Below are 25,296 nucleotides of genomic sequence, written 5' to 3'. Positions count from 1 at the left end.
AAATTCATAGAAATTAGACAGGAAGTGCACCACTGCAAGCAAGCTATGTAGAACAAAAATTAAAACCGTACCTTTCGGGCAATGGCATCAACATTATGCTTCTGTCTGATTCCTGCTGAAATTGCCAATAAGCTCCGAAACTTAGGAATATCGTCCTGGAAAATGGATGGAATCATATATCATTAGTAGATATGCATAAATTTATTTAAGGGGGAATTATTGTTGCCCCCTATGTTATAGTGAAATTAAACATCAAAACCTGCATATACCAATATTACTTTTCTCCCCTTACTTCAAACAGTGTCGAGTAACCGTTAGGTGTTAGTGCTCAAAGTCAATTTTACCTTTCATTCTTACTAAAAAATTAAGTATACAAAATTACCCTTTCAATCATGGTTGTCAAAGCGTCCACCTAGGTGCAAGGTAGTTTTTCAGCTGCTTTGTTTTAAACCACTCAATTGACGCGCTTTTTTTTTCCCGCTTTTTCACCTAGGTGCCACCACGTTGGCGCCTTATTGCTGCTTAGACACTAAAGCAACCACTTTTTTACATTTTGTACATAATACTTTTTTCTTAACTTTTTTTTTTAAATCAAAATTTATTGTACAAAGCCGTATATAAATTGAATAGTTTAGTCATTTTGGAGTCGAGTCCCAAACTGCAAAGGAACTCCGGGACCCCGGTGCCCGTCAGCAATAGAATGTGAAGCATGAGTCATACTCAACATCGTGAATCAATGAATCATCAAATGGACAATGACTTGAAAATCAAAATAATGAGATCTATTAATTTATCGTGTTGCCCCTTTTTGGTAAAAAGAAGTGGAAAGAATGGATACATCAATTCTGATTCCGATTTGAAAGTTATTCATGTATTTAAAAAAAAATCATGTAAAAAACAATTTGGTAAAATAATTTCACTAAATCATATATGAATAATATTGTTATTTATTTTGGATTTGGGAATGATTAGATGGTGGATTGTTCGGAATAATAAAAAATGCAATCCATTAATTTACTGCGGTAAACAAATAAACAAATTAAATTCTGATTTGTCTTTGACAATCATCCATTTACTAAAAAACATGTTAGGTGAGAAAAAAAAGAGGGAAAAAAAATACAAATGTTTAAGTTGAATTATAAGACAACAATTGCACTATTATAGACCACGTCATGTATCTTTTTTCCCATGCCGAAAATAAAAATCCCCTTAATTTTTAAAATGAATTTAAGTTTTATAATATAAAAGATTTTCAATCATTCATCTGTAAATGCGCATCATAGCATATTGGCATTCACTATACAATACATAATTCTATAATTCATATAAAATAAACATTTTTATCACTAGCATCCAAATTACCCCTTAAAATTAATGCCACCCCTTGAGTTATCCAATTTATGAATCAAACCCAACCTTAAGGATTTCTATATTAACTCAACGGGTGGACTGAGAATTCCTTATATAAAAAAAGATGGCATTATAATGAGACTTTGCTCCATCTTATGGATCACTATATTGCTCAACATGCACATTTTCCCCCATGCCAAAAATAAAAATTCCCCTTAATGTATAAGATGCATTTAAAATTTATATAATATAAAGGATCTTCAATCAGTCATCTGTAAAAGAGCATCATAGCATATTGGCATTCACTATAGAGTACATAATTATATAATTCATATAAAAATGGACACTTTATCACCAATTCACCGCCCTCCAAATTACCCCCCTAAAATTAAAACCACCCCTTAAGTTATAAAAGCGCATTGTAGCATGTTGATACATAATTTAATAATTCATATAATAAGGGACATTTCCAGCACTAACCCTCGAGTTACCCTCTAAGAAATTTTATTTTTTCCAATTACCCTTTAAGATTAATGCCACCGTATGACCTATCCAATTTATCAACCAGAACCCAACTTATGGATTTCTATAAAACTCAATGGGTGGACTAGAAATTCCCTATATATATAAAGGAAGGCCAGCCAAAGAAAGATAGGAATGCTTTCTCAATAACAAATAGAAGTTTTATGTAATTCATAACTCATCAAAGATAAAATTCAAATTAAGCCTTAGCCCCACCACCAACTCCAGCATCACCACGTCGACGACCGCAATCACGTCATATACCGACAGCTACACGTCGGCCCTCCAACTCCATTAGGTGGTCTACCATATATTTCTCCACATGATTGGGGACAATAGTGCACATGGGTGTATCATGGTAGCCACCAGCCAAATGTTACTTGAACTGATGTTTGCCTCCATTGAGGGCTCTACTGCAGCAATTGCACGTGATTCTTTGGCCTCGTGGATCCACGGCGACTCCGTTTTGCCAAACAACATCGTTGTCCTCCATAAAGTTCAGGTAAGTAAAGTCCACCAAGTAATCCGGCAAGCGAGATTTGGCAAGAGCGAGCGAGAGAGAGGCGAGTGGTTCGTGTTAAGGGTCTTAAGAGGAGTGGTCGAGATGACGGTCTTAAAATGAGTGGTTGGTGACCAAGGCAACCTATTTTTTAATATATATACTTTTTTTAACACCTTGATACCATATGGACAGCTCAGATTGAACACAAGATTAGGTGTTGTTGTAAGGTGATATATTTCTTAAATACCTTAATACCATATGGACAGCTCAGATTGAACACAAGAGTCTAATAAACACAAGATTAGGTATTGTAGTAAAGTGATCCTATGTACGCACCTACATGGGATCATCAAGGGAATTTATTTTTTTATTATTAATAAAAAAAAAAAAAAAAAAAAAAAAGCCCTAGAAGATGCCACAATTGTAAATCCCTAAACTAAGTAGAGGAGAGTGGAGAAGTAGTCAAGCAGCGCATGGAGCTCTCTAGTGACTCTTTCAACTTCATGGGTTCTCTTCTCAAGCGCAAGTAAGCATCTACCCGTGAGGGGCGACTCATTTCTTTGGCTTCTTTTTCTTTCTTTTTTTTCCCCTAAAAGCTGTATTACAAACCTCGCAAGAAATTGTGTCTTCAACTCTTTTCATTCTCCAACGTCTTCTTCACTCAGGTGAAGGTAGGAAGTTGTCTTCTCATTCTTCGATGTCCTTTCGGTCTCTTCTTTTTTTTCTTTTTTCTTTTTTTCCCCCCTTAAAGCCCTGTTAAAAACTCTTTTCAGGCAACATCTTCTCAAGCGAAGGCGAAGGCGAAGGAAGGAGATCCGGCGACTCTTTTCAGGCCACGTCTTCGTAGAGCAATTGAAGGAATGATTGAAGGAGGTCCAGCGACTCTTTTCTCTACGACTTTTGCTTCTTTTTTTTTTTTTTCTAAAAATATTCTATAAGCCCGGTTACAAACTATTCTTCTTCATCTCAGACTCAGGTGAACGTGAAGGAAGGAGGTCCAGCAACTTTTTTCAAGCCACGTCTTCGCAGACTCAATCAAAAGAAGGACTGAAGGAGGTCTAGCGACACTTTTCTCTACAACTTTTGCTTCTTTATTTTTTTTGAAAAAATTCTAAAAGCCCTATTACAAACTATTCTTCTTTGTCTCAGAATCAGACTCAGGCGTAAGAAGGAGATCCAGCTACTCTTTTCAGGCCACATCTCCACAGACTCAATCGGAAGGAGTGAAGAAGGTCCAGTGACACTTTTCTATGCCTCTTTTGCTTCATTTTTTTTTTTTTTGGGAAAAATTCTAAAATCCCTGTTACAAACTCTTCTTCTTCTTGAGGTCCCCGGCAACTCTTTTCTCTGCCTCTTTTGCTGAGTTACAAACTAGATTTTTCCCCTCCTATGCCGATCCTTTCTTGTTGCTAACCTTTTTTGCCCTTCTTATGATACTAAACTGCAAACTTGCCTTCACTAATGGCTCTCTCTTTTTCCCCCCTTTTATAGGTTGGACATTGGAGGGCCTACAACCTTGTTAGATGACTATATCTCTAAGCTAAAAGCTTGAACACAATCACACATACATTTCTCTATTTATAGTATGAATTTGAGCAACCTATTAATTTCCATTTAGATTTATTTAATACATGTTGGCTTACTTACTACTTGGTAACAAATTACTAATTAATAAATCAGTATATATCTAAAGTGTTAGAAGCCTATAACTAATATTGAGTTACTACAAAGTCTAGAATCTAAGAATTAGAATATTTGCTTAATTCTATTAATTGTTTCAGCTTATTGATTTTCTCCTCTTTTCTAATTTGCTTTATGATGCCACTTAATCACTGCATCATACTTGTGCTACTTTTGAATTGTTGTAGGCTCATATGGCTACCAATAACACTACACCAACAAATACTGTTGGAGGTGAGTCCGGTGGCGGTATGGGTAGTAGTACTACGGCATATAATCCGCTAAAGGATCCTAATAAAAGGGCCAATCAAAGGATCCTGGATGGAAATATGGCTACTGGCATTATTTGGAAGAAAAGAATACAGTGAGGTGTACTCTTTGTGTGAAGGACAGCAAGGTTGGAATTAAGAGGTTGAAGGAACACTTAGTTGGTGGTTATTGTGATATAGGCAAATGCACAAAAGCCACTGCAGCAATTGTGGAGGAGATGAGAGCAGTACTACAAAAAAATAAGAGGAGAATTGGAAGTTTAGATGACTCGGCCGATGGTGAAAATGGGGATGAAGAAGAAGAGCTTGAAGAGGGTACAGCTACACTTGTGGAATCTGATCTTGCGGGGGGTCTCAGCTGGATTTCCAAGCTCAGACAGCTTAAAAAGAATTGTCATTTCAAAAAAATTAACTCAAGTAAGGGGTCATATGGATGCTTAGGCAAGGCAGACACCAGAGAGTATGTAGTTGCACTGAGGCACTCAAAAAGGTCCTTATCAAACAACCATGGAGAACCACAAGAGATCCAAGGATGAAAGAAATAAAGTCCGAGCTTACATTGCTACCTGGGCTTATGAATGTGGTATTCCCTTCAATGCATTCAAGGCACGAAGTTACGAGGTGATGGTGGTGATGGTTGAGGCAATTAGACAATATGGACCAGGTTTGAAGCCCCCTTCATATCATGATATAAGAGTTACCCTATTGAAGTCTGAGAAGGAAAAAATTGATGATTTGAAGAAGCAATATCGGACTTATTGGAGGATGCATGGCTGCACTCTAATGTCTGATGGATGGACAGATAAGAAAGGAAGACATTTGATAAATTTTTCTTGTCAACTGTCCAGAAGGGACTTTTTTCTTAGGGTCTGTTGATGCATCCAGTGAAAGACATAATCCTAATTTCTTATTTCAGCTACTTGGTAGTAAGGTGGAAGAAATTGGGGAGCAGAATGTCATCCAAGTAGTAACAGATAATGCTGCCAACTATGCTGCTGTTTGTAGATTGTTGATAGAGAAGAGAAAGAAATTGTTCTGGACTCCATGTGCAGCTCATTGCATAGATCTTATGATGGAGGAGATAGTGAATAAAGTCCTACAAGTCCATCATTGTAAAGGCAAGAAAATTACAAGCTTCATTTGTAGGCATGCTCGTGTACTTGAAGCTACGAGGGTAAAGACAGGAGGAACAGATTTAGTGAGGCCCGCTGCCACCAGATTGCATCTTCGTTTTTTATGCTGCAGAGCCTATTGAAGCATAAGGAAGCTTTGAGGCGACTATTCCTTTGTGATGAGTGGGATTCTTCTAAGTTCACAGACGGAATTAGAGAAGCAAGTTGTCGAAATCACCCTCTCTGTACAGTTTTATGAATGGCCTGCAAGATCGCTTAGGGCATCATCACCTCATCTTCAATTGTTAAGGATAGTAGACGGTGATAAGAGGCCTGCAATGCCTGAGGTATATTCAGCAATGGAAGAGGCAAAGAAGAGCATCATAACAAATTTTAAGGGGGTACAAAGAAAATGGAAGAAGATCATCAAGATCATTGAGAGGCGTTGGACAGATCAAATGGAGCGGCCTATATACCTAGCCTCATTTTTCCTAAATCCAGGCAAGTCCTTTTAAGGTTTGTGCATTGGATGTAGAATCTAATTCAAGTACAGGTCTCAGTCTCTATCCCCCTTTGAAGGATAGAGCAAATGATACCTTCAAAGACGTTCTTGTCAAGTTGGTACCTGATGTAGCCTTTCAAGATAAGGTCATTGAGCAAACGCTTGCCTATGTTTCACCTAAATTGAATTTTGGGCATGAGATGGCTATCAGACAAAGGGAAAAACTGTCTCCTAGTAAGTACTTGTGTTTTTCAATTTCTCACATTTAATTTATAAGTTCAGTTGTCGATTTTTTATGACCTATGTATTTTTTTTCTTCCCTTCATTAAACATATTATAGTGGATTGGTGGCAATTACATGGAACCTCTACTCCTGAACTTACAAGCACAGCAGTGCGTTTACTTGGGCTTTGTTGCTCATATTCTGGTTGTGAGCACAATTGGAGTACATTTGACTTTGTGAGTACTTCAAAACTAATATTTTTTATTTTTTTCGTTTTGTATAATTTTATCAAAAGAATAGACTTAAAATACTTATATTTCACAACAAGAAGAGGAACCGCTTAGAGCATCAGTGTTTAAATGATCTCGTTTACATTCAATTTAACTAGCGTCTCCAAAGAAGGTACCAAGAAAGGAGGGAACAAGGTAGAAATTATAATCCATTGGTTCTTGGAATGTCAGATTGGACTCGTGAGTGGATGACTGATCAGTCTGATATGAATTTGTTCATCCAGAGGATGACCTCACTTGGATAACGGTATCAATGGCAAGTGGAGCAAGTTCTTCATTCCAAGGGCATAACAGACTAAGAAGGCAAGATGGGTCAACTAGTGGAGTGGCTGCAGTTGCACAACCTACAACTAACCTTTCTACCTATCAACAGCATAGTACTAATAGGAATATGGTTAGGGATGAGGAGTCTTCAAATGATGAAGAACAAGATCAACAAGTGATGCCAGATGTGCATGATGATCTTTACATTGAGGATGACTATGGTATGCGACCAAAGAATCCTGCAAGACAGCAAGAGGCGAGAGAAGAAGATGATTTGGCTTTGTGGGATTGGAATTCAAGTTTCTTATTGAAGTTGTGATTTGTGAACTGAACAATTAGCTTTGCTTTTGGAACTTGGAAGTTAGCACGAACTTGTGTTTTTGAATTTTCTTTCTTTATTAAGTATTTGGTTGTTTAAGACTTTTAAGCATTAAGTCTAAGGATTACTAGTTACTAACTTTTGACATTTTAGTTGACTTTACTTTTCTTATTTATTACTTTTGGATTATATTAATTTTAGTGTTGAATATAGACTGAGGGTGAAATGAAGAGTGAGGTCATTTGTTGAATGCTCGTAGGGTCTATGCACAAGGCACTTATTTGGCATCACACTATCATAGAAGTAAGTAAAAATGTAAAATTACTACTTTTGTTTTCACACTAATATAGTACATAGTCATTGTTATGATGCTTGATGAGATGAACTTATGTTAGTGTTCTTTTTTTGGATAATTTTTCATAATTGTGGTTATTGAATGAAAAAAATTTTGGATGAAGGTGATTATTTAATGTTTGTTAGCTTATTATAGAAACTAGTTGTATTGAAACCCAACCACTTTGGTCGCCTTATTGCCACCTAGGCGCAGCTTTGTTGCCTAATCGCCTAGGCGGAGCCCCAATTGCTTTGGTGGCCTTGCACCTTGACAATCATGCTTTAGATTTAAAAAAAAAACAAATATAAAAGGGAAATTTTCAGTCCCTCCCCCCTAAGTTTTTCAATTAATCAATTAGACCCCCTATATGGTGAAAATATGTCAATGACACCCCCTTCTGTTAAGAAATCCCAATTAAATGCTAATATAAGCAAGTTAAACTTTCCGAGAAGACAAGAATAACCACTCAACTCAATTCCTTTCTTCGTCTTCCTTTACCGTCTACGACTTCTTCCTCTCCCAATGGTAAATCTTCACAAAGTTCGGGAGATATGGTTCACAAGCAGTGTTTTAAACTCAAGATATAGGGGTTATGTTGGAAATGGATAATTATAAACTAACTGAGACCAACGGTATTAGTAATAGGTTGTCTGACTATTAAATTGTGTAACTCAGGGGGCAGCATTAAACTTCATGGATAACTCAAGGGGTGGTATTGAAATTTCCCAATATAAAAACCATACGGTTTAATATATGGTGAAGTAACACTTTCTTCATCCATCTTCTTCAATTCCCTAAACAAGCACCAATGCTTCTTCTTAGGAAGGGCAGGATTGGAAAGAAATATAGCCAATGTAAGTTAGCATTAAGCACTAACTCACGATGGGAAAAGGGGCAAAAGCTAGGAGTCTTAGATTGAGTTAGCTTGGGATTACAAGTTACAACTCCTATTGGATTTATAAGTTGGTTCCTAATCTAAATGTGACTGTAAACAGCCTATATATAGTGGATCTGTTAAGAGGAGCTCACAATTTATATACTCAGCCTCCACAGCAAGTTTGTGCCATCTCTTCTTCCTCCTCCCTTCTTATTTGTTCTCTAAATTATATGGTATCAGAGCTGTGGGCCTTATTTTCCCTTTCGATCCTAAGCTTTACAAGTACAAAGAGTTACTTCTACACTAGGGAAAGATATCACACCTGGTGTGAGGGTTGGATTCTGAAAATTGAAGAGGGGCAGCACCTCACGCTGTAACCTTAGTGGTTTTCTAGTTGAAGATCTGATGCAGCATCTTACACAGCAACCTTGTCGGTGTTCTGGTTGAAGATCTGATGCAGTAAAGAGGTTTTCAAACTTCAATAGCTGTTGAAGAAACCCTTGGCGCAACTCCTGGTCTGTTCTCGGAAGAGATTAGTAACCACTTTTTGTTTCGGATGTTCTTCTTCAGGGGGAGAGTTGTGCGATAACTCTACCCAGGCTTTACTTTGGTTGATCAAGGAGTTGTGCTCTTCTCTGTGTGAGATTTCTCTGCAATTTTTTTTCTGGTGCCTTTTTCTCCAAGACTTTATTTTGGAGATTGGCTGGTTCATATTTCTGGTTTGATTGTCCATTCTGAATGGCTGGTTTGATCTGGTTCATACTTTGTTCAATTGTTTTTAGGTTGGTTCTGTTCTCACTGGCTTGTTCGATCTGGTTAATATTTCCGGTTGAATACTTCTGGGTTGGTTCTCTTGCTTACTGTGAAGTCTGAGGGATTTTGGGCATGCTCTGAATCTGCGATTGATTCTCTGAAGCATGCTTATTTTGGTGTTCTGAATATGATTTTCTAGGTCTTAATTTTGATTACAGAGTGTTTCTAATTTTATTTCTTAGGAAAAGGAAGATATTTTAGTCCCAGTCCATGGGTAATTTGTGACTGATGTCTGTTATTTTCTGTGATTCTGAAATAACTCTGTTTGGATACGGAAGTAACCTCATGTAAGGGTGACAATAAAAAAAAACCATGACTGAAATTATTTCTTCATCCTCCCATCAGTTGGCTGAAAAGAAATTGGAAGGCTTATCAACCTTTCACCAGTGGAGTGCTACAGTTAAAGTTGTTTTCACTAGACGAGGACAAATAGACCACTTGACTAAAACAGCATCTAAAGATGAAGTTAATTGGGCAATTATTGATGCCCACATAGTTGGGGAAATGTTCCACTTTTTGGCAAGCAATATTGTTGATCTGGTTACTCAATTGAGGACTGTGAAGAACTTATAGGAGTATCTGAATGTGTTGTGTGCTGGTCAAAATATTCTGGCTAGAATTGATGAATTATCCTAGGATTTTTATCAAGTAGATAGGAAAGGTAGAGATAATACACAGTATTTTGCAGATTCTAAAAGAATGTATGAAGAATTAAATTCTATTCTATCTATCTCCTCTGATGAAAAAACCATGCAAAATCAAAGAGCAAAATTAGCTGTCATGAGTTTCCTAGGAGATCTTGGAAAGGAGCTTGAGGAAGTTAGAGCACAGATTTTTTGTAGTGATCGTGTTCCCACTCTGGCTGACATCTTTGAGACTTCATGTTTTCACAGAGAGTCCACTACAACAACAACAACAATAAGCCTTGTCCCAACTAAATGGGGTCGGCTACATGGATTCTTGCCCTCCAATCAGTTCTGTTCGAGGTCATGCTAGATACAAGGCCTAAGCTATACATATCCTTTCTCACCACTTCTCCTAAGGTTATCTTAGGTCTACCCCTAGCTCTTCTAATTCCTTCAATATGGATTATATCACTTCTCCGAACATGAGCATTTATAGGTCTCTGTTGAACGTGGCCGTGCCACCTCAAACGACTTTCTCTAAGCTTATCACTTATGGGAGCAACTCCCAGACCAACTCTAATATGATCGTTTCTTATCTTATCCATCCTAGTTTTGCCACTCATCCATCTTAGCATCCTCATTTCTGCTACGTTGAGTTTATCTATATGATTCTTTTTAACAGCCTAGCACTCTGCACCGTACATCATAGCTGGTCAAACAACAGTCCTGTAAAATTTTCGTTTAAGCTTTAATGGAATATGCCGATCACATAAGACCCCGGACGCACCTCTCCACTTCATCCACCCTGGAGAGAGTCCACTAACACTACAAAATAATTCAGCTTGGGCAACTAATTCCCGCAGCACTTCTTGAAGACATGCCCCTAGCGGGCAGAGTATAGGACAAAATCGTGGAAATAATGCTGGAAGAAAATCATGTCCTCACAACTCCTCCAACGATACAAAACAAGTCAAGAATTGTCATCATTGTGGTCGTACAATACATATTCAACGGCTTGGTTGGTGTTGTAATACGGTAGAAATATTAAGAAGGTTAGAATTGTCTGTCAAGGATATTTTATTGTAACAGTTCCACATCGGGAACATCTCTTTTCTTATGTCATATTATTATTCTAAATAAAGGCCTGCTATGTCACTCGGACATAACTAAAGATTTCTCAGACCATTCAACATGGTATCGAGCCACAGATTTGAGGAATCCTTGCAAAACACCCTTAAGCCCCACCTCCCTTCTCCTTCCCTTCCACCTCTCTCAAAGACCATTGCCCCCTTCCCACAGTGGCCTATGACCATCATCAACATCTCCGCCTGGTCCGCCATACCTACGCCACCCCAGCGAGAGGTCCTAGGTCTCTACTCGCTCTTGCGGCCATCGTTACCCAGCCATGAGGCTCTTAAGGCCATCCCGCCTCTGCCGCAAGGCTACTTGGGCCCTCGAACTCCACCGACAGCCTTCCCTTCCCCTTCTAGAAGGACCCTAAGGTATCGCCACCTCTCTACAATCCTCCAAAGGGCCTTCGCTGCCTTGTTTCCATCTTCTAAAACCTTTTTACCTACTGCCTTCCTTCCATAGCCTTTTTCCCTTGGTGGAGAGCACTTCTCTCGTACCAAGGGTTTGTTTTCCCCTATTAATGTTGTGATATTTTCGTTTGATCAATTACTTTTTGGATTCTCTACGATGCCTCCATTATGTTATCTCCACCACTTCTAGTAAATTTGAAATAAAGGAAACTCCAATTTCACAAGAACATGATTTCTCCCATTCCAAATGACCTCTATCAAACTTAAAGGGACTAATTATCTCCGATGGTCTAGTTTTGTTTCTCTTCCACTGGGTGCTGGTGGCCTTATAGATCTTCATAGTACATCTACTAACCCCCCCCCCCCCAGTACAACACAAAACAAGTGGGAGACTGATGAATGCTTGGTTATGGGATCTCGACTTAATTCCATTAAACCCAGTATTGCAAAGAGTTATCTCCTCGATCCAGATATTGCCACAATATGGAAGGTTGACAAGGAAACCTATTTGAAGGTTGGGAATGATGCTTAATCTTTCAAGATTCAATGCACAACTACAACAGAAAGAGCTCACTCTAGCCTAGTACTATAATACAGTCCGTGGATCATAGAAGAAAATTCAACCGACATTGTCGAAATTTCGGTCGAAATGTCTGCATTTTTAAAAAACGAAACGAAATTTCAATTATTTCGGAAAAGTGTCAAATTTCGACCGAAATTTCGGAGATTTCGACCATTTCGACCGAAATTTTGACCATTTCGACCAAAATTTCGACATATCAGCATTCCAACTTGTTTTTCCTTAGTTTTTTGTTGATTTCTATCCCATTTTCACCTACTTTTCACTATTCCTTTGCCTTCAAACACCACTTTTGCTCATTTTTTGCCTCCAAGCACCTCCTAAGCCACAACAGCTACAAAGGAAACTCCAGCAACAATAGAATGTGAAGCATGAGCCACACCCAACAGTTCCAAACTTCCCCTTTTTTTATTTTTGTTTTGTTCATGCCTTAAATGATCTTGTATTGCCTTGAAATTAATATATGTTTAGCCTAGGACTATGATCTATAATTGTGTTTTGTTAAACTTATCTTTTTATTATTTGCTACCATTTTTTCATTTTTATATTTTAATAATTATTTTCTAAAATTATGTATTTTTATTTTATGTATATATGATATATAGGCTTTAGCTTTATATATTTGAGACACCATCACTTGATCTAGTCGGTCATTTTATTTTGTTGACTTGTTGTATATGTAACCATTCTACCAAACAATTCATGTATGTTGTTGATTCTATGCATGAATGCAATACAGTTTGCACTTGTCGGAACTCAGAACCAGTCATTTGTTAGTATACTTAAATGATAAATTTTCAATAGTTTTGTTTTTTACAAAATACTAGTTCCATTGTGTTCATTATGCTTGAAATAGGTAGTATACAAGAATCCAAATCATTTTGAGTCCATATGAGGCCCGAAATTGAAGTTCCAATTTTCGAAAAAGTGTCCAAGTTTCGATCGAAATTTCGACCGAAACGTCGAAATTTCAGCCTTTTGCAAGGTCGAAATTCCTGTTTCGGTCGAAATTTCTTCCTTGCCGTGGATAATATCAGACTTTTGATTTCTATGGACTCTTCACTCCAACCTATGTTGCTGATGTTGCCACCTATCAGAAGTGGGAAGATAAACTCCATGTCTATGATTTCTTAGCTAGATTGAATATTGAATATGATCAAATATAGGCTCACATCCTCTCATAGGAACATGTTCCATCCCTGGAGCAAGCCTAGGTCATGGTTGACACTAGAGGATAACTGCTAGACACTGATGGAACAACTCAAATGCCAGAGCGACCTACATTAGTGGCTAGTACAGGAGGCTCTTAGACACGTACATGTGATTCTTCACGAACTCTAATTAAGTGTGATTATTGAGGTCAAGAATGTCACACCAAGGACAAGTGTTGAAAGCTGCATGGTCGCCCAACCACTTCCCATAGAGGGGGAAGGAATGTGAATCGAAAGGAAAATATTCAAGCATCTGCCCATCTAGCCAATCTGAAAGATCAGAATGTTGCAACGCCTCTTTCCTCAATGCTGAAATCTAGTGCCAGCATAGCCTTTGTCATGGTTCCCTCCTCTAAGATCCATCCCATCTCAAGTACCTTCGGTTATCACAGTGTCACCACAAGTATTTCCTCATGGATAATTGACTCTAGGGCAACCAATCATATGATTGATTATTCTAGTTTGTCTCACACTTATCTCCTTTGTTCCTTTGAATTACAATGTCCGTATTGCCAATGGGCCTCTTTCCCATTCCGTCATTTGTTCACCTTCTTTAGAGTGATCCTTAGTTTTGCATGTTCCTGATTTTTCTACTAATCCCTTATCTATTAATAGCATCACTCGAGATTCAAACTACAAAATAACCTTTTATCCCTTTCATTGTGTTTCTAGACTTAAAAACGGGGCACACAATTGGCAATTGTAAACAGCAGGGAGGCTCTATCTACCAGACAGGTCTCCATCAACATTGACTAGGTCTCTAGTTCCGATTTTCCTGCTCTTTTTACTTTACTACAGTGGCATACTAGCATCGTCATTTAGGCCACATCCCTTTATCCACTTTAGCTATACTTTTTTCCAAATTTAGTTAAGTGTTGTAATTTAAATGACTTTCATTGTCATGCTTGCAACAGACTAGACATGTCTACCCTATTTTCAATAACCATATTAACATTTCATTTTTGTTATTCATTTCGATGTGTGGGGTCCATCTCGCGTTGTTTCTACTTTTGATTATCGTTAGTTTGTCATCTTTACTAATTGTTGTACAAAAAACATAAGGGTTTATTTGCTTCACCAAAAGAGTGATGTTTTCTCTTATTTTAAAATTTTTCATAAAATTGTTATTACTCAATTAGGGGCCACTGAGGAAATCCTGCGTATTGACAATAGGACTGAGTATTCGGCTAGGGAATTTCCCTCTTATCTTGTAAACCATGGGATTATTCATTAGACTAGTTGTGTCGACAGTTCACCCCAAAATGGAGTGCCAGACGCAAAAATAGACACCTTCTTAAGGTTGCCAAATCCAAAATGTTTACTATGTGTGTGTCACCTCAGCTTTGGGGGGATGTCATTCCTATTGCAGCCTATCTCATTAATCGAATGTCATCCCAAGTTTTATAACAACGTTGTTCGCAGACTTTACTATTCCTCCTAAAGTGTTCGGGTGTGTTGCCTTTGCCAGAAATCATCATCTTCATGGTAAGCTTGATCCACGTGGGTTATGGTGCAAATTTTTGGTTATTCCGCTACCCAAAAGGGCTATAAGTGTTATCATCCTCTCTCTGGGCAGATGCTTGTGTCCATGGATGTAGTGTTCCACAAACACATTCCCTTTTTCCCATACCTCTCTTCAAGGGGAGAGTACTAGTGAAGAGGTTTTGGTCCTTGCCCCTCCTTTGGCCATTCCCTCTAATATCCCTAACGATGATCCTTACTTGGAAGATGGAGTTACCACATATATCAACAACAGAAGGTTCCCCTACTATACCAAGCCGACTAGAAGCTTTTACCCTTAGTCCTGAAGAGGTTACACCTGCTAAGTCAGTTTTCGAACCAACTTCTCTTACTCCCAGTCCTAAAGTGACTACTCTTGGTAAATCAATTTCTGAACCAGCTTCTGATTCTTCGTTAGACTTACCAATTGCACTGCAGAAACAACCACGAACATTAACCAAATACCCAATTTCCAATTTTATTTCATATAATATCAGTCCCTACCCCTAGAGTTTCAAAAGTTTGTTTCTTCTTTGTCCTTTATTCTATTCCTAACACATGGCAAAAAGCACTGACTCACTCAAACTAGAAGGAAGCAATGGATGAAGAAATGAGAGCTCTGGAAAAAATACAAGACGTGGGATTTGGTGACCTTACCTTCAAGAAAACAAACCGTTGGATGCAAGTGGGTGTTTGTTATTAAGCATAAGGCAGATAGCACTGTGGAGAAATATAAAGCAAGATTGGCAGCCAAGGGATTCACTGAGACCTATAGGATTGACTATCAAGAGACATTTGCCCCAGTTGCAAAAAGGAATGCAGTACACGTTGTTATCTTATGTGCAGTAAGTCAAGGATGAGGTCTGTAGCAACTTGGAGGTGAAAAATGCTTTTTCTTTACGGAGAAATTCAAAAGGCAGTATTTATGGATGTACCACCAGAGCATGGCACTAAAAAGGCTCATAGAAAGGTGTGTAAGTTGAAAAGAGCCTTGCACGAATTGAAGCAGTCTCCGAGGGCCTGATTTAAGAGGTTCCACAAAGCCATGGTGTCTATCAGCTACAAACAAGGCAATGTTGACCATAAAACTATACTACTATTGAACATAGATGATACTGTTATCAATAGGCGCAGTGAAGAAGAGATTCCAGCCCAGAAGAATTTTTTGTGAACAAAGTTTGAAATCAAAGATATGGGAAGACACAGACACTTCCTTGGTCTTGAACTGGCATATTCGGCCAATGGTATTTCTCTTTCTTAAAGAAAGCATATTGTAGATTTGTTAACTGAAACTAGGATGTTAGGGTCCAAACCAACTGAAACTCCCATCAAGCCCAATTTGCACTTGAAAGCAAAAAGAGAACCAACAGATAAAGACCGGCTATCAGAAGTTAGTTGGGAAGTTGATTTACCTATCTCATACTCAACTATATAATTTACCTATCTCATACTCAAACCATATATTACATTTGTCGTTAGTCTAGAGAGCCAGTATATGCATAAGCCCTTTTCTACACACCTAGATGTTGTCTATCGAATCCTAAGGTACTTTAAAGCTACTACATGAAGATTGACGCATATACGGATGTGGATTGGGCAGGACGTCCTGATGATAGAAGGTTTATCTCTAGGTATTGTACTTATATGAGAGGCAACTTGGTGACTTGGGAGTAAAAAACAAGTAGTGGAGATTGACAGACACTGAACATGACAAAACTAAACATGTGTACAAAGAGTTTGGACCATCTTGCCCCTTTAACAAGCTACAAAGCCTCAATAAGACAACAAATTTAAAATAGTGAAATTCCAAAAAGAAAATTGTTAAGGAAGAAGGGGGTACAACATGGACACACCTAAATGATTGTCGAGAAAACTAAATAGCAATAAAAAGGGAAGGGGGCATAAAACATCAACATAAACTCTAAGGCACAACTGCTTATAACAAAGAACCACTTCTTAACTGTCTAACATTAGGATCCAAGAAGTTGCAAGTACGAATACATCATCACACCAGCAAAGACCAACTAACTAGGGTTGACCACATGGATCTCTTATCCCCAATCAATTCTCATGGACGTCCATTAATTTTTAGCACACAATACCATAAGGACAAAGGCCATTGATTTATCTACCAACTCTCAAAAAGCACAATAACAACAAAAAGCCTTTCCCCAACTAAATGGGGTTGGTTACATGGATCTTTGCCTTCCAATCAAACTTTGTTTGAGGCTATAATAGATACAAGGCCTAAGCCTCGCATAACCTTTCTCACCACGTCTTTTAAGGTTATCATAGGTCTGCCCTAGTTCTTCTAATTCTTTTGATCTAGATTAAATCGCTTATCCACATAGGAAAATTTATACGCCTCCATTTACATGGCCATGACACCTCAATCGACTTTCTCGTAACTTATCATTTATCAAAAAGCTTAGTCAATCTCTAATATGATAGTTCCTTACCTTATCCTTCCTAATTTTGCCACTCATTCATCTTAGCATCCTTATTTCTGCGATGCTAAGTTTATCTATATGATGCTTCTTAACAACTCAACACTCCGCACCATACATCTTAGCTAGTCGTACGATGGTCCTATAAAATTTTCCTTTAATCTTTTAGAGAATATGTTGATCACACAAGACCCTAGATACACCTCTCCACTCCATCCACCTTATTTTAATTCTTTGGGAAACATCATCCTCTATATCGCGTTTTTTATTTAAAATTAAGCTAAGGCACCTAAAACAATCACTTTATGGAATCTCCTCATTAAGTCTCACCAACGCATCATCAGTCCGATCACGACCAAAGTTACACACTAGATATTCCATCTTCATTGTACTAGTTTAAAGCCTTTCAATGCCAAAGGTGCACTCTATAATTCTAATTTGGTATTAATCCCTACTTGTATCATCTATGAAAACAATATTATCAATAATAAGTATACACCAAGGAACCTCATCTGGAATGTCTTTCGTTAAATCATCCATTACAAGTGCAAATGAGTATATGCTTAAAAATGATCATCGATGGAGCCCAGTTGTAATTGGGAATTCACTACCATGTCCCCCTTTATTCTTATAATTGTCACTGAACCATCATAAATATCTTTAATTGTGTCAACATATTTTTTGCAACATTTCTTTTCTCTTGTACTTGCCAAATTAATGCTCTATGGACTCATCATAAGCTTTTTGTGTCAATAAAGACTATATGAAGATCTGCCTTATACTCTCTACCAAGGATCAAGGTTTCAATTTCAAGCTGGTTTCGACCTATCCAAAAACCCAAATCTCAAGGTTTTAACCGAAATTTCGATTAAAACCTATACTTTATTAGCAAGGTTTTGACCCTAGGTTTTGGGGTTTATATGGCCTCCATTTCATCTAATAAAGACAACGAAATTGGTAGTTTGCCAAAAAAAAACCTACTGAAAAGTCAACATTCAAGTATACTAACAAATGACAGGCTCCAAGAAGTACAAACTGTATTGCACACCAACATAGAATCATCAACATATATAAATTGTTTGATAAAATGGTTACATATCCAACAAGTCAACAAAATAAAATGACCAACTAGATCAAGTGATGGCTCTTTCAAGGCAAACAAAAATAAAAAAAGGGAAGTTTGGAACTGTTGAGTATAGCCCATGCATCACATTTTGTTTCCGACAAACACAGGGGATCCCACTTCTGGGCCTCTAGAGACCTTATATCTAGGCCTCGGAGTTTCCTTTGTAGTTTGGGTTTAGGCCCGTGAATAACCATTGTGGCTTAAAAGGTGTTTGAAGGCAAACGATGAGTAAAAGAACTGTTTGAAGCAAATGAGTTGTGGAAAAGGGGTGAAAATGGGGTAGAAATCACCAAATACAAGAAAAATCAGCAAATAGGTCGAAATTTAAGCTGCAAACCAGGGTAGAAAGGTTGAAACATGTAAGATTTCACAGGTTTCGACCAAAATAGAGGATTTTATAAGGAATAAATCAACCCAAACTGGTTGAAACATGATTTGACCAGTTTCAGATGAAATTTCGGTCTATTTCCACCAGAAAATTGTGAGGAAACAAAACATTGCAAGTTTCAATGCAAATATTTCAGTTGAAATTTCAATCTCTATACCTTACCATAACTCTAACTATAAATCTTTTTGGTATAAAATCAAATTGGTTCTTTGCAACAATGCTTTCTTATCTCGAACAGGTTTCAATTACTCTTCGCCCATAATTTCGTAGTATAACTTATCAATTTTATGCCTTTATAGTTGTTACATCTTCCTTTATTTTTGTGAATTGAGACCATGATGCTTCTCCTCCATTCATCTAGCATTTTTCTTGCACTCATAATCTTATTAAACAACTTGGTCAACAAAGCTAGCCCATAGGTTCCTAAGATCTTCCATAATTCTATTAAGATTTTATCAGGACCTTGAGCCTTGCCTACTTTCATCCTCTTTAGAGCTTCTTTTACTTCAAACATTGTAATTCTCTGTATACATGTTTGAAAATTGGTACCATGGGTGTAATCATCCTGATTACAAATACTTCAAGTATGTTCATTTAGTAGGCTAGAAAGAAAAAAACTTATCATCTTTTCTGGATCTCCTCATCAAGTGTTAATACTTTACCATTTTCACTTTTAATACATCTAACATGGTTTAGATCTCTATCCTTCATGTCCCCTATTTAACTATCTTATAAGTAGTTTTTTCCCCTTGCGTTTGCCTAATTTATATGAATCTTCATACTTCTTATTCCTTTACTTTTCCCATAATTTTTTTTTAACTTCATTTCTAACCAACTTATACCTTTGTAGATCCTCTACATCTTTAGTCTTTTGCAATGTCTTAAAGTTAGTTTTCTTATTATAAATGGCTACTTTAACCTCACCATCCACCACCAAGTCTCTCTAAAAGAATGTTGCTTTCCTTTTGATTCACCTATGTCGTCTTTAGTCACCTCCTAATATACATAGCTATCTCGTTCCACATCATATTAATAACCCCCTCAAATTCCCAATTTCTTTGTTTGACTACTACATTAGTGAAAGATATTAGCTATTTTCTTTTAAGTTCCACCACTTTATCCTAGAATAGTTAATCTCACAAGCAATCTCCTTTTAAGCTCCACCAATTTATCCTAAGATAGTTAACCTCGCACCTTTTAATAGTTTGTGGAATGAGACACACATCCAAGACCACCACTAGTCAATGTTGTGCAGGTTAAGTTTTCTCCTAGTATCACTTTGCAATCTTGCACAACAACTCATCTAACCTTCTAGCTAAATAGAAATCCATTTGCATTCTATGATGTCCACTTGAAGGTAATTAGAAGCTCCTCTCTTTTTTAAGTATTTATGATAGACAAATCAAGAGCAATAGCGAAATCTAAAACTGAGATCCCTTCCTCATTTCTCTCTCAAAAACCATATCCTCCATATACACTTTCATAGCCTTTTTTATCTTTCTCAATAAGTTCATTTAGATCACCCCTTATGATAATCTTTTCTCCTTGATGAATTCCTTGCATTAATCCATCCATATTTTTCCAAAATTGTAACTTTAGATTTTCATCTAGTCTTACTTGAGGTGCAAATGCACTATCAGTATAAGCTTGATAGCTATAATCCTATTGCTTAATCTTTTAACATCTACCACACCGTTCTTTAAATCTTTATCATATCAGAAGATTGTATGCATGTTTCGTCTCCTATATAGCCTACATCAAGAATCCTAAGTTTGATTATGAGTGAAAGCGTCCTATTGAATTGTTCAATGAGCTTTGACGACCATCCAATCCAAAAAAAAAGTGAAATGGATGAATAGCTATGTCACACTTCCAGCTCATGTAGAACAAAGGTTAAGGGTTGTAAAGGATATAGTCCAATTCCCAATCAATCAAGTGAACCTGAATTGGTGTGGCCAGACAGCATTCTGTGCAATGTCCTTAGAGCATTCCTTGACCAAAGTTTGTGCAGCAACTGAAATCCACTATAAAGTGGGAACTTTTTTTATTAAACACATCCCTACACCATTTGTTAAGCTAAAACCTTATTTCACCAACATTACCTACTTCAAGAAGCTGTTGATATGACCTGTAACTCAGTGTCACTTCCCAAAAGTCTATTTGATATTGCTGTTGTTCCACCCAATGTGAAGCACAGTAGATACTTAACTCAGTCAAAACTAAATGAAACATTGGGCAATTATCAAACGCTCTAGCCATTCTCAACAGAGCAACCCAAAAGTCTATTTGATATTGCTGTTGTTCCACCCAACGTGAAGCACAGTAGATACTTCACTCAGTCAAAACTAAATGAAATATTGCCCAAGTATCAAATGCTCTAACCATTCTCAAGAGAGCAATACAATATCCCAAGGCATTGACTCTCTACTCCACTGATACACCTAAATTGGCCTTGTGCTAAGACACTCTATTCCACACCACAACATGAATGGGTTTCTTATCCTTTGCATTATTGGAAGCCTCTTTCAGAATATCTTGACTGCAAAATAACAACAGTTAAATAATACAATAGAAATAACAAAACTCCACTGGTACATCTTAGTAGTAGCTTGTGCCATAGGCGAGTATATTCCACACTACAAGATGATCATTTTTCTTATCCTTCCTGCTATAGGAAGCCTATTACTGAATATTCTGACTGCAAAACTACTGCAGTCACAAAATTACAATCAAAAGTAGAAAATGGAACAGAAGGTCAAAGAGAACTCTACCAACAAGGACCGACTTGCGTGCTGGGACAAGCACCTTATTTCCTCCTAGCCTAAGGAAGATTCTCTTGATGGACCACATAGCTGTAGCCGTGCACATCATACAGCAATGTGTTTCAGATTTCATAGACCTTATTCAGTAGATTGTGCCCAAAGGCCCCAAACTTCATTCAGCTGACAAATTTAATAACTCAAATTCAAAAAAGAAAAAGAAATTGGAAAGGGAAAAAAATTCTCACTGTCACAAAGAGAGAGAGAGAGAGAGAGAGAGAGAGAGAGAGAGAAATAATATATTTAACAAACTAATCCATTTAGAGATCCCACAATCCAGCACACTGAAAAATTTCTAGTCAATTAAGATCAAAGACTACCTTTGAAGTGGAGTGGCTTCTCCAGCTTAAAGGCTTCAACTCCAAATCTGAGTTTTCTTCAATGATACCGCGAGGTAAATTGTCCATATTTGCAGAAGCTAATTCGGCATCCTAAATCAGAGACTTCTTAGAAAAATAATAAAGTTGACATGTGAAATTACAGAGACATTCCACCATGCATACTGAAAGATATCACTTCAACAAGTTTCAAGAACGAGACCAGGGAATAGAAAAATTAAATTATATCTTTCAAAATTGCTTGAAAACAAATGAAAAGGTAAAGATAAAGATATGTGCACCAATTAATGTTATTACCTTGACTGTGTCAAAGGGAAGAAATCTATCTTCTATCTGACAGTTGCAGAGAAAAGCATCAGCAAGCTCATCAAAGACAATATTCTACAAGCGGATAGTTAAGATATCTATTGGACAAATGCCAGGATGGCACAACAGAATAAAGTGCATGGAAGATAAACTAGTGCATACCACTCAGTCACTACCACATAATAGAATGCTCATTTTTATTTTTTTCTTTCCTTTTCTTTTAAGAGTTGGTGAAGGAGATGGGAGAAGGAGGGTGATCATCTCTCCAGCCAACCACGTTTGTAATAAGCAAGCCATTTTGAAAGTTTGCCCAAAACAATCTTATTTCCCCCATGTTAAAAGAAATACCTGTGCCTGTAGATGCTGATAACTAATGGTTCTGTACACAATAAACAACATAACAGCGCACAAAATTCCCATGAAAGGCAGCCGTTTCATCTTACATCCATGTGTTCCCTGCACTCAAATCCATTATACATATAAAAATATCAGAAACCAAGAGGACCATCAGCTATAAAGGACAAGGGTAATATTAGGACATTCTCTTTTTTATTTTTTACCCCATCAGAGATATTTTTGCTTCTTGACAGCCATCTCCAAGGTTTTACCACCCCCATAGGCGACCACAGCTTCTACTTCTTCTCAAGCATTCTGAGATAAGCATGCAAAACCAATAGCAAAATCAGCAATAGTCTTAACAGTTTAGAGAGTAAAGACCAGAGGGGTAGGGAAGTCCTGTAAACATATTCAGCAACCTTTCAAAGAGTGAACTATAGAAATAAAACTTAAAAAGAACCCCATAGCTGCTTGCGTGAAGTACACAATTGCAAATGGCTCATAACATGTAATGACTGATTCGATTAAGTAAGAAACCGAAATGGAAAGCTCATAACAAAGAGTACGTCTAAACGACCTTACCAAAAGGGGATGGTAAAGTATTAATGCTAACATCGGAAACCTCATCTATTCACATTCGAACAGGTATGTTGCATATATAAAATGGAGAAACTTGGTTTTCCTTTTTCTAATTTCAGGAATCCTCCCTGAAAGAATCCCTCGCATTGGTAAAATTCACTCGGAGTTTCTTTTGTTTCTGATGATAAAGTAACATAACATCGACCGAAACAGAATGGCAGTAACTATGACACCTCGGCAAAAATGAGCGATTCATTAACTTCCAACGAAATCTTTTATTGTTTAAGAGATGCAACAAGTAAGATGGAAAGGTAAACAAACGATGTCCACGCATTTAACTTCATTTGTAGCTCAAACTCTACTACTGATGAGGAAACCTTACAGGCCAAACAACTGGATCTTTTTTTGTTTTAAATCGCAGAGGTTTTCCGGAGAGCCAAAAACCAGGATTTCTGGAACGATGAAGTAGAAAAATAAGCTCGAAGATTTCAAAATATGTAATGGAGGAAAACAATATTACACAGAGGAATCCCGTTCAGAAATGTAGTCCTGTGTCTCAACAAGATTAATGCTTTCTCTATCTCCTTCCTGGGAAACCCTCGGCAGGAAATAGAGGAGGAAGCGAACAGGAAAGAAGCAAAATAAGAGAGAGAAAAAAAACAGAGAGAGAGTGAGAAAAAGAGCGGAGCGCAAATGAGGGAGAAACAGTTAAAGTGAGGCACTTCCGCTCTTTTTTCTTTCTCTTCTTCGCGTGTCGGTTCATCGTTCTGACAGTGATAGACTTGTCCAATTATACTATCATATCATATATCATATGTTCATATATACAGCCATTAAACGCACGAACTGAGGGGGAACTGACGGAAATGGCTACGTTTTACTTATCAAAAACACCCCTATCGTACTATCATACTACCATTGTATTTGTACCCCTATAATGTCATACTACTCTTTACCAAAAAAAGAAAATTTAATGTCATACTACTATTATAAAGGCACGAACGCAGAATGGCTACATTTTTCTTACCCAAAATACCCCTACCTCTTAGTTTCAGACTATTATAAAAGCATGAGGGAGGATGGTTATATTTCATTTACCTAAAACACGCATATCATACTATCATATCATACGATTTTTATACTAAAAGCACGAACTGAGGGAGGATAGTTACATTTTACTTACCAAAAACACCCCTACATTTTAGTTTAAAACTAAAACACCCTTATGTGTCTCAGTTCCGATCTAGTTTCCGACTGAACCGTGTTAATATCCGATTTCCTTCATGTGCCTGAAGACGATATGTAACAACCCCCATATTTCTAATCCAGGATCCGTATTGCAGGTCTGAGAACCCGAAGGTCTAGCCGGGTAAATTTGTGGAGTGTCCGGATAAAAGTCCATGATCCATACCCTGAACCCATGAATCTGGATTCTCTTGTTGAAGAGCTTGCCTTGCTTGGTAGTTGGACCTCTAGAAGGCAAGTGATGTCTAGAGATGTCCGAAATGAAGGTAAGACCTCCCCCATGTGTTCATTAAGGTTAGGTTGTACTTGGACTTCAACCCCCTGAGCAAAGCACAGCAATATACTAGGGGGCGGTTGCTAGTAGCGGTTGATTGGACCAAGCGACTGCCTGGTCCTAGTTGCGGGGCTTTGCCCTATTTTGCCCCACACTCCTATTAAATAGCAATCCTCGTCTATTTTATGAATATTATATTCAAGATTGTTGTTTTTTGTGGTTAAGTAGTAGTGGAGACGTGCTTGAAGGTGTTCTGAAGTGCAATTAGTGTCCTGGAAGCTTTCATGTCTTTTCTAGCTGATCTGGTTGAGGTAAGTCATTCCCTATTCACTCATACTCTACCTTTGGCTATGATTAAAGTAGAATTGTTTTCCTCTTTGGTTGTTCATGATCTTCCTATTACAGTACCTACCTTTTTAATGATCTTGAAGAGATTAGGTCCGAAAACAAAACCCTGCTTTCGTGAAAAGGACTGATCTAATCAAGGGGGATTCTTGGGTAACCAAATTGGTGTCAATTGTTAGGTTTCGTATTACCCTTGGTTGTGGGAGTGTTAGATTTGAAATTCGGACTATGATCATCCAAAAATCGAATTGAAATCGGATGATCAGAAGCCTGAGTTTCTAATTCAAACTCATTGTTTTTAGGGCGGTCACTAGTGGCGGTCGCTCAGCCTAAGCGACCGGCCCAAGAGACCGGCTGGTTTCCAGTGACCAAATGACTTTTGGATTTTGTCCAATTTGATTCATTCGACTTACATATTATTGTAACCTTGTTTATAGGTGTCCTCTGTTTCCAATAAAAGTCTTATAATTGTTTTTAGTTTGCAATATAGAGGATTTCTACTTATTTACAAGTAAGGACATACAACCTCATCTTTATGAAATGACTTGAACATGCTAGTCCGGTGTCTTTCAATACTG

The 25,296-nt window shown here is 37.6% G+C and overlaps 1 protein-coding gene across 4 annotated transcripts in view; it reads right to left on the bottom strand.

The window, feature by feature from the left end:
* Positions 1–23,613, bottom strand: part of LOC149028927 (uncharacterized) — an 84,459-nt gene extending 60,846 nt beyond the window's left edge. For 3 of the 4 annotated variants that reach the window (XM_089139439.1, XM_089139457.1, XM_089139465.1), the window contains exons 1-6: positions 23,375–23,613; positions 22,500–22,590; positions 22,288–22,395; positions 21,931–21,966; positions 21,616–21,726; positions 72–155 (exon numbers count right to left, since the gene is read on the bottom strand). In XM_089139439.1, the coding sequence (XP_088995565.1) occupies positions 72–155; positions 21,616–21,726; positions 21,931–21,966; positions 22,288–22,395; positions 22,500–22,556 (396 nt within the window). In that variant the 5' untranslated portion in view covers positions 22,557–22,590; positions 23,375–23,613. The other variant, XM_089139449.1, reaches the window with a different exon arrangement.
* Positions 23,614–25,296: the final 1,683 nt, after the last annotated feature.

Source organism: Hakea prostrata, chromosome 1 (genome assembly GCF_041222555.1).
Source record: "Hakea prostrata isolate BN-2017 chromosome 1, UWA_Hpros_2, whole genome shotgun sequence".
NCBI classification, from domain to species: domain Eukaryota; kingdom Viridiplantae; phylum Streptophyta; class Magnoliopsida; order Proteales; family Proteaceae; genus Hakea; species Hakea prostrata.
This window is presented reverse-complemented; position numbering and strand designations above follow the sequence as displayed.